This window comes from Oncorhynchus keta, chromosome 32 (assembly GCF_023373465.1).
Source record: "Oncorhynchus keta strain PuntledgeMale-10-30-2019 chromosome 32, Oket_V2, whole genome shotgun sequence".
Classification (NCBI taxonomy): Eukaryota; Metazoa; Chordata; class Actinopteri; order Salmoniformes; family Salmonidae; genus Oncorhynchus; species Oncorhynchus keta.
Window position 1 is genome coordinate 19,360,009 of NC_068452.1, and position 10,295 is coordinate 19,370,303.

Genomic DNA, 10,295 nt, shown 5'->3' on the forward strand with positions numbered 1-10,295 from the left:
CCAAGGCTCCTGCAGCATCAAAGTATGGATCTGGTAAAGGTGATGTTAGGAGATTCCTTATTAGCCTGAGCAGAAATAAACAACAGGTAATTATCATTAAATGCCTTACAACACTGATCAAAGGGATGAGTCACCTTTGATTGCCATGCATACAAAAGAACAGCTGTAAGATGAGATTTCATTGAGACAGAGCTAGATATAAAAATAGAAAAGATAAGTATCTAGCTATGACTCTAAGCCTCGAAAGACTTGCAGCCAATATGTCCTTTAGTCAGCTGTTTCCATCTAGCTCATTTGAGCCAATGGCCCCACACTCTGCAGAGGCAGAGGGAGGTGAACAGTGAATGAAATATCTCTGCTGTTTTGTCTCAGGGACAGCCTCAGCCAAACCTATTAGTTGAAATGGTTCGACGAGTAACAGTGCCGTGGCCATTTCTACACGCCGTCAGAGGAACGGCAAAGGTCTTCCGGCTAGATTTACGGGCGCATCAGTATTTAAATCTCCCCTTTATGGCCGGAGTGAGGGAGGTCTGTGTCAGGAAAATTGCTCTTTTCTCATGCTGTCAGACAACAATTCAAAGACGGAATTGTTTCCACACATGATGAGAGCGGAAGAGAGAGAACAAGTGGGATGGAAGCAGAGGATTTAGATAAGCCGGGGCGATTATTTGCTGCTTCATTTTTTTCCGTTTACGTCTTTAATTCTCTCTCTCTCTTTCTACCGCTCTCTCAGGTATGACGTGTCAGGCGCGGACGTCGTACACGGAGGATGAGGTGTTGTGGGGCCACCGCTTCCTGCCCGTCATGTCTCTGGAGGAGGGATTCTTCAGGGTGGACTACTCCCAGTTCCACAGCACTTTCGAGGTCAACACCCCACCGTACAGTGTCAAGGAGCACGATGAGAAGTCCTCCCTGCCTTCACCCCTCTCCACCCCCACGCTGGGCGAGAGCCACGGTGCCGCCCGACGTGCCCGGGTCTTCTCTGTGGACTGCATTAACACTACGGACCGGGAAGAGCGGGCGGGGCAGTCCAGGCTGCCCAGTAAGCTTCAGAGGATGAGCTCGTCTGGGAAGGAGGACCTACAGAGGAAGGTTCTGATGCTGAGCTCCCAGCACTCTGAGAAGGCCTGCAGTACCGGAGACCTGCCTCTCAAGTTGCAGCGTCTCAGCTCCTCCCCCGACCCAGAGGCTGCAGATCGGCTGCAGCTCAAGGCCTTAAAGGTGGGCTTTGAACCCATGACCCAGTCCACTGGAGACCTGCAGCTGCCCCCCACCCCAGCCCCCGTCTCCGCACGCATCCACACCCCTCTGCCCTCAGGAGGGGGCCGACCAGAGGACAACCTGCCGGCCAAATTACGTAGGATGAATGCTGACCGCTGAGGTCATCATGACCAGACTTTGCATGCATCCCAATGGAACCCTATTCCCTATATAGTGCACCACAATAGACCAGGGCCCAGGGGGCTCTGGTCAAAAGTAATGCACTATGTAGGGAAGAGGGTGTCATTTGGGACGCATCCCCAGAGTCTAACTTCTTTTTGACCACACATCAGACTATGGAGACAGAAAATGAAATGTGACTGAATATACTGAAAGACAATGATATGGAAGGGGGAAAAAATGATGGACGGTGGACGGTGTCACTATCTCTGTTTTTTCAAACACAATCTTTACTGGAATTACTGTGATTTATGGGTGTTTTATAGCAACAGTGTTCATACTGGTCAAACACATACACGTTCTTCATCTTTCCCTCATCACACACACACTCTAAATAATTGTGCATGTATACAATCGATCCATTTGAATGCACTACATACCCCCTCTCTTAGTTTTAAACAAATAAAATATATTTAAGATGATAATATGTGGTGTACCTGCAACTTCCTTTGTCTATATTCTAGTTTCCATCAAAGGGAGCATCTACTTAGCTAAGAATACAGTTCAAATGCAATCACACTATTTTGTTATTATTCATAATTTGGGCAGTATGTTATAGTAATCTGTTCCTCATTAGTTTACATGATAGCTTTGGTTTTTACATTCAACGGGCTGTTGATGGCCTAATCTTAGCTCCTGGCGAGGAACACTTCCCATAACAGTTCCATTACTCCTTTGAACAGAATGTGTGGATAATGGACTCTGCTGATACCAGAGAGAAAACACAGTCTTCGTCCCAAATGGCACCCTAATTCCCTCGATAGTGGAGTGCACTACTTGCTTACCTGGGCCCGTAAGGAACAGGCTCTCATTTGAGACCCCGACAGAGGCTTGTCCTTGGTGGTGATTGGCTGGTGTTTGGGAGTGGAGGATGGGGAGTGAAACAATGGAGGAAGTGTCCACCCCCTTCAGACGGGCAGAGACAAGCAGCATGGCTAAACAGACAAACAGACATACAGACACACAAACACACACACACACACTCTTTCAATTGACTTGTAAGCCCATTGTAGCTGACATGGATTATGATTATTATATAGAATAGGACACACATTAGTCACAAGACTTTTCTCTCACAATGAAGTCTCCCATGATGAGGTCCAACGGCAGACTTTTAAGGACAGAAGCTTTGAAATGGACACAACCTTTTACTCACCCAAACAAATGGAGAGGAAAATGTGGAGAGGGAGAGAGCAATGGAGGACTGAGAGAAAAGAAAGAGTTGAGAGGGTCACCTGAGCTCAGGGACAGAGAGCGAAGTAGGCTTTGGGATGATTTGTCCATGGTTGCATCCCAAATGGACCATAGGGCCCTGTTTAAAAACATTGGAATGTGGAATGGGGTGCTACGTGGCACGCAGCCAATACAGGCCTCAGTGGGATTTAGCACTCCTATGAGTAGAGGGTTCAGAACCAACGGATGTATGATAGTTACTCCCACCCACCCACCAAGCTCTAATTTCTCCACCAATGCCACAAAGGGAGGAGAATCGATCTGGGGAATTGGATTTTCCCTACTTGAGGTGCACGCTGACCTGCGTGGAGCCATCTCTAGCCTCTGGTAATGAATTCCTCACTGCGTTCGCCCACTCTAGGATAGAGCCTAACCTGATCCAAACACTCCAACCTTTTCATTTAGCAGCATAAAGAGTCCGTAAGTGTGTGTGTGTGTGTATTAAACACTACACTCCTTCCACTGGCTCAGCAGAGGATAAGTCACCCAATCACACGACAACAATGAATATAAATAGCCTCATTACAATAAGAGGAAAGGGACGAGTGACCGGGACTGAGCTCAATCTACACCTCTTCAGAAGATGATTACAATACACTAATATCATGGTCGCAGACCGTATGCTCTTAACAAAGATACTGTGTGAACGAATAGATGCACCACACAAGAGCGTATTACTGTCATATATAGATGTAGTCTCTTCATTTGTTGCAGGAGAACTTTCCTGCAATGAAGAAAACATTGAACTTGTAGTGGATTTGAGATTTAAAAGGTTTCTGGAAATAATTCTCACTTTGAAGTTTCAGACTGAATTTTCCATTATGAAAAAATGATCAACCCCTACAAAAATGTTGATTAATTATAATCCACATAATACTGTGATTCACATTTCCTGTTGATGCAGGATTATTATCCTGCTGTAGACAACTGGCTCAAATTAAGATCCTTCATCTGTACATCACTTAGTCAATGTCACTATTAGAGACTGATGTAAACGCTCTGGCTGAAGATACATGGTTGGCATGACAATGAGTGACGTGGAGTTGGCAGTGATAGCATGAGCAGACTGGAAATCAGGCTAGAAGATACGCTGGACCTATGGACATTACTCCTTCAGTTCTCAAAGGACCGATTTAAAGGTCCGTCGGGAACTCGCTACATCCTAAAAATAAGGATATTGAAGACCTTTCCTGTGCTCCATCATTTCCTGCTCCATATTTTGATGTCTTATTCAGGAGTGTCAGAGGTTATTTAGGTAAAGATCTGTCTCAGAGATAACATGAAGCATGAATAATTGGTTTGCGTACCAAATGGCACCCTATTCCCTATGGTCCCTGGTCAAAAGTAGTGTAGTACACTACTTTTGACCAGGACCCATAGGGAATAGGGTGCCATTTGGGACACTCATTTGGCATGGTGAAGTACAGCACAGTGAGATTAAAGAACAGTCTCCCTTTAAAGTGTCTGTTCTGTTCTGCCCCCGAGTATTTTTGTCTGGCTCACTGTCGATATCACCGTCTTCCTCCCACAGCTTCAGTCCTTGGCTTTGATCATGGAGAGAATACAGTGCCTAGTGAAAGTCTACACACCCCTTGAACAGTCTTCACATTTTGCTGCCTTAAAATGTATTCTAAAAAGAGATGACATTTTATTTATTTCCTACTGATTTCCACAACCTACTCCACATTTCCAGGGAAAGAAAAATTCTAGAAAATGTTCCAAAATACTAAGAAATATAAAATGATGATGTATTGGATGTGAATATCTTCACACCCCAGAGTTAATACTTGGTGGAAGCAAGAATCTCAAATATAGAATATTTTGTTCAACACTTTTTACATTGTATAATGTACATTGTATAATTTATTGATGGTCACTAATTAGCCACATAGAGATATCCAACATCGAACTACCTTTACCACGGTCAGTGTGCGTTCCGAGAGAGAATTTACGAACTAACACCCACTTGTTAGTGGGAATTACTTGAAATCAAACCCAACCCTCAAATATGCCATGGAAAGCAGAGACATCATCGATCCCCTAAATCTCAGACATTCTCATATTGTAACATGCTGACTTTATGACCAAAGTTATCCTATTTTCACTTTTCAGTCAATTTTGGGACTAGAATAGACTTCTACCAATGCCACAAAGGCTGTTTTCATCCAGGTTTTTGGTTTTCCGGTTTAGTTCCTTTTTAAACAATTGCTTGCTGAAGTGTACAGCCTGTCAGTGTGAGTCTGAATGAATCACGAGTGTAAAGAAGTGGGAGGAAGGGAGAGATGTCACTCATAAACATCATACTAGTGGAGGCTCCTCAGAGGAGGAAGGCGGAGGACCATCCTCCTCGCTGTAAAAAAAGTTCTGATAAAACTATACTAAGATACAACTATACTAAATATATTAATGTCACCAAATCATTGATTAAAAACACACTGTTTGCTATGAAGGCCTGCAGTAGCCTCAGCTTGCACTCTGTAGGGTAGCACCATGGTGTAGCCAGAGTACAGCTAGCTTCTGTCTTCCTCTGGGTACATTGACTTCAACACAAAACCTAGGAGGCTCGTTGTTCTCCCCTTTCCATAGACTTCCAGAGGACATACGCCAAATTATCAGAGTTCACCCATTCAGAGAATGAATCTAGTACTGAAGGCATAAGCTACAGCTCTCTAGCACTGCAGTGCATAACATGTGGTGAGTAGTTGACTCAAAGAGAGAGAAAGACAATAGTTGAAACTTTTTTAACAAAATCATTTAATCCAAAATTAAGGAGAAGAAGGAGAGAGATAGCAATAGTTGGTTGTAATTTTTTAAAACTTTCATTTTCACTTAGCTAATGAATGTAGCTCGGTAGTTTCGCCTACTCAAACACTCGGCTCAAACTGAGAGGGATGCAATGTTAGTTCGCTGGCTATGGCTATCCAACGCTGGAACTCTCCCATGTCAAGGCTTTATTAATTTATTGCCACCTGGGCCAACTGCTAAACTGCTTGCTGATTATACACTGTACTACATGATTGTAGCGTGTTTACTAACGCATTAGCTCTACTAGCTATGTTGGCATGACAACGATATAGGCCGTGTGTAGCGGTTAGTGGTCATGATATGAAGGTTTGGTCACAGACAGCTGATGTGTTGTGCACTGAAGTCCACCAGCGAAGGGAAAATGTAGATAGTTGCAAGAAGGAATTATATATACAATGATGAAAGTGATCCTGCTGTTTTTATGTGGCTGCTTTGAAAGAGAACCGTGTTTGTGTTTTATGAGGGGTGTATTAATTCCTCCAATTCTGTTGAAAAAGTTTCTTAAACTGAAGCAAACGTAAAGGAACAGGGATAAAGATACCTGAATTTGTCCAATAGAAACTCACATTTGCAACTGTTGGACTAATGATTACACACTAGATCAGCTAGATGCAGGCAAGACTGTGCAAGGCGGTATTGAATGTGTCAGTCTGTCACCTTGATTACTCAAAATTCTCTCGCCCCGTTCACATACGTTGTAAACTCTCATTCATAGGCTAGGTTGTAGTAACCTCATGATGGATACACAAAAATTTGACACAAAAATTGTAGTAGTAGTAGTAGCCTAAACCTATCAACGTTACATTGAGCTGGGTCAATGGAATATGAATGGCAGTCATCCAATATGCTGTAATAGAAATAAGATGTATCATCCTCCCACATAAATGGCACCGACCTCCAGTACTTCACACACACCATATGGGGGGAGGAAGGAAGAGAGCTCTCTCTCTCTCTCACACACACAAACAGGCACACACATAGGCACACATAGGGCCAATTATGTCAACCTTCACCACAACAATTCTAGCTAAAACTTTCCTCAAGCGGACACAAACGAAACGACAGCTTCCCTCCAACAACACGACAGTCACCAAGGCAATCTGTGATGGAGGCTTATCCCTTGCAGTTAGTTTTAGAATGGTTTGCCAGTAATAAACTGTCCCTGAACATCTCTAAAACTAAGAGCATCATATTTGGTACAAATAATTCCTTAAGTTCTAGACCTCAGCTGAATCCGGCAATGAATGTGTGGCTGTTGAACAAGTTGAGGTGACAAAATTACTTGGTATTACCTTCGATTGCAAACTGTCATGGTCAAACATATTGACTGAATGGTTGTAAAGATACACTTTCTATCCCTTGCTCCTCTTGAACTTGACTGAACCTCCCATACATCTCTGATTAGTGCTAGATGAAGAACCTAAAGCTAAAACAAACCCAATGGAAACAGCCAAGAAATTATCAGTAAAAAAAACATATAAAGCAGATCAATGCAAATCTACTCTTCCAGAGAAAGTAGTACTGCATTACTGGTCTCATTGATTAGACAATGAAAATCTGGGAGACTCTAATTAGTTTGATATGTTACGTTTGGTATGGTTACATAAGACAGAAGGTTACTTAAGGCAAAAATGAAAGGAGGGTGGTTGATCGAGGTGAATGGGTAGCTGTTTAACGCTAATGTCTAGAAACGCTAACGTCTAGAAACCCAAAGGCTGCGTGTTTGAGTCTTACCAGAGACAAATTTGGCATTTTAGCTAATTAGCAACTTTTCAACTACTCTACTTATTACTTTTAGCTACTTTGTAACTACTTAGCATGTTAGCTATCCCTTCCCCTTCCCCTAACCCTAACTTTAACCCTTTAACCTAACTCCTAACTCTAACCTTAACCCCTAGGCTAGCTAATGCTAGCCACTGAGCTAACGTTAGTGTTTGCCACCTAGCCAACGTTAGCCACAACAGATCGTAGTTCGTAACATATAATTCATATTGCAAAATCGTAACAAAATTATACTTATTACAATTTGTAAAATAACATGTGAATTGTAATTCGAAACATATCATACGAAATGGATGATGGACATCCACAAATTATATAATACAATACATACCATACCAAACATGACATATACCACTAACGTGAGTGTCCCGGATTTACTCCTGAGTCCAGACTGATATATCTGGTCAAAAGTAGTGCACTATATAGGGAATAGGGTGCCATTTGGGATGCAATCTGTGTATATCACACAGGTCTCTGGGGATGTACATATCCACTCAGTGTAACTAGACCACAGGTCGAACTGGCCAATCAATACCTGTCTTACTGACACACCTCAAACCCTGACCGGCACGCAACACCACCGGAGAAGGGTAGGGGTGTATGTGATTCTGGCAGAATTTTTATGTGAGTCAGGTAGAGTTGACCATGGCCTCAGATCACCTCACAAAATCCTACAGACCAATAAAACTACTATCTCAAAACACAGCAGCTTTATACCTGTTATCTATTGGAGAGATCTCTGGGCATATTCTTTTCTTTTTCTGACTTACATAACATCCTGCAGAGCATCCTCGACCAATGCTGTGGACGGACTCTGTGGCCAATGAAATGACAGGAAATTCAACAAGCTTGCAGGTAGCCCCACTTGAAATTTTCACACGGAAAAGGAAGGAAAACAACACCAGGGATAGAACAGAGATGACTTGACTCACACTCACACAATCCTTCCTGCCTCACACACACTCACGCACACAATCCTTCCTGCCTCACACACACACATGAATACATGCATGTGCACACACAAATTTGTTTTACTATCCTTGTTGGGACCCAACAATTGATTCCCATTCAAAATCCTATTTCCCGTAACCTTTAACCCTAAGCCTAACTCTAACCCTTAACCTAACCCCAAAACTAAACCTGAACCTGAACCTAACCCTACCTCCTAACCCTAACCCTAACCCCGAACCCTTAAACCTAATTCTAACCTAACCCTAATTGTCTCCCTAACCCTAAACCTAACCCCTAAGCCTAAAATGGTGTTTTTCCTTGTGGGAACAGTGACATTTTCCTTGACAACTTGAAAGGGAATGGTTTGGTCCCAACAATGATAGTAAAACCAAACACACACTATCCTTGTGGGGACCAAACAATTCCCATTCAAGTTGTCATAATTATTGTGTAAGTCTATGAAAGCGGATGAGAGCCACAAGCCTCCTAGGTTTGGTTTTCAAGTCAATGTACCCTGAGGTGGAGAGAAAGTAGATTTTTAAAGATTGAAATTCACTGAGGAGGATATGCCTACCTTCCTGCTCTGAGGAGCCTTCACTGCCCTAAACATAACCCTTAAGCATAAAATTGCCTTTTTCCTTGTGGGGACTGGCGAAATGTCCCCACTTGTCCAAATGGTCCTTATTTTACAATCCTCGTGAGGACTTCAGAACCCCACAAGGATAGTGAAACCAAACACACACGCATACATGCGCGCACACACAAACAGAGCGAGAATCTCTCCTGCCTCACAAACACATACATTCAAACATGCTCACAATGAACGAGAGAACAAAATGTGCTGTTATCCCAAACACTGGTATTAGCAGCAGGATTTCCAACAGCACACAGAGAGACATGAGTTACACCTCAGCTGTCTTACTGGACGGTACCTGGACCGTCATCAGAATACCAACCCTTACAAAAAAACAATTGTTGAACAATTATAATCTAGATGTTCCACATAATGACATTTTCACACGAGTCAGACGAGGTTTTTGGAAACATGTGTGAAGTTTCACATGTAAAATAAAATCCCCACATGACATTTTTTTCACGTGACATTTTTCACAATTTCCAGCTGCTTCTGGTCTGCCATCCAGGGACCAACCCGACTTAGCTTCAGAGGCAAACCAGTAGTGGGATGCAGGGTGCTGTGTTTCGGGATTGCGTGTGCCCATACTTGCTGCTGGAATCCATATAATGCATCATGGACTGACCATCCATGATATCACAATTATAGTTTTAACCCTATGTTTAGACATTACAGTGTTTGTTTACATTTAGTTTGCCGACAAACATTGGAATAAATGTGGAGTTTTCTATCACGTGAAACTGCCAATTAGATTTGCAGTGAAAAATAATCCGGTGTGATTTAGTTTTAGGCCTAGATTCAGTCAGATGAGGCGTTAACTGACGATAGCATCAAGCAGCATAGCAGATGTTTTGCAGGTGTTGGACGTGGAACTGTGTTGGAGCCTTCATATTAGTGAGCAGCTTCTCTCGTCATCGTTGTCACGAAGCCACATCCACCGCGCTCGCGTTAGAAGTTCAGAACGAGAAAGTGTGGGCTGTGTAGAAATAGTTATGCTCAAATTGAAAAATCATTCATTAAAATAATAATCCTAATCGAGGTCTCACATTCCAGGGATCGAACTTGTAAACAAGGCTGCATAGAATTTCTGTTAGTGACAATGTCCCCTTCGGGTATAATGCCGGGAGCCACTCGTGGATTTGACAGCTATAACGCAGTTCCACCTCCGACACCGTCAAAACAACTGCTATGTAGATGTCGGCTAAAGCGGATCTCATTGAATAGAGCCCTTAACATGTGAACTCGATACGATTCTCACATATGAACCTTTTTTAACATGTGAAACCGCAAATTTCACATGTGAAACTGCAATTCACATGTGAGGTGGAAACATGTTATTCTCCTCCTCTGAAAAGGTGGTGTTAAGACGTTAACTCAAAATGTAATACATGTGAAAATATGGTTTCAAATGTGAAATTTCAGCTTAACATGTGAAAACAGCCATTTCTCA

The 10,295-nt window shown here is 42.8% G+C and overlaps 1 protein-coding gene across 1 annotated transcript in view; it reads left to right on the top strand.

Moving 5' to 3' along the window:
* LOC118365228 (G protein-activated inward rectifier potassium channel 1) overlaps positions 1–1,865 on the top strand; it is a 33,846-nt gene extending 31,981 nt beyond the window's left edge. The window contains exon 3 of the mRNA XM_035747258.2: positions 734–1,865. Coding sequence (XP_035603151.1) covers positions 734–1,380 — 647 coding nt within the window. The 3' untranslated portion in view covers positions 1,381–1,865. The remainder of the gene's footprint in view (positions 1–733) is intronic.
* The last annotated feature ends 8,430 nt before the right edge of the window (positions 1,866–10,295 follow it).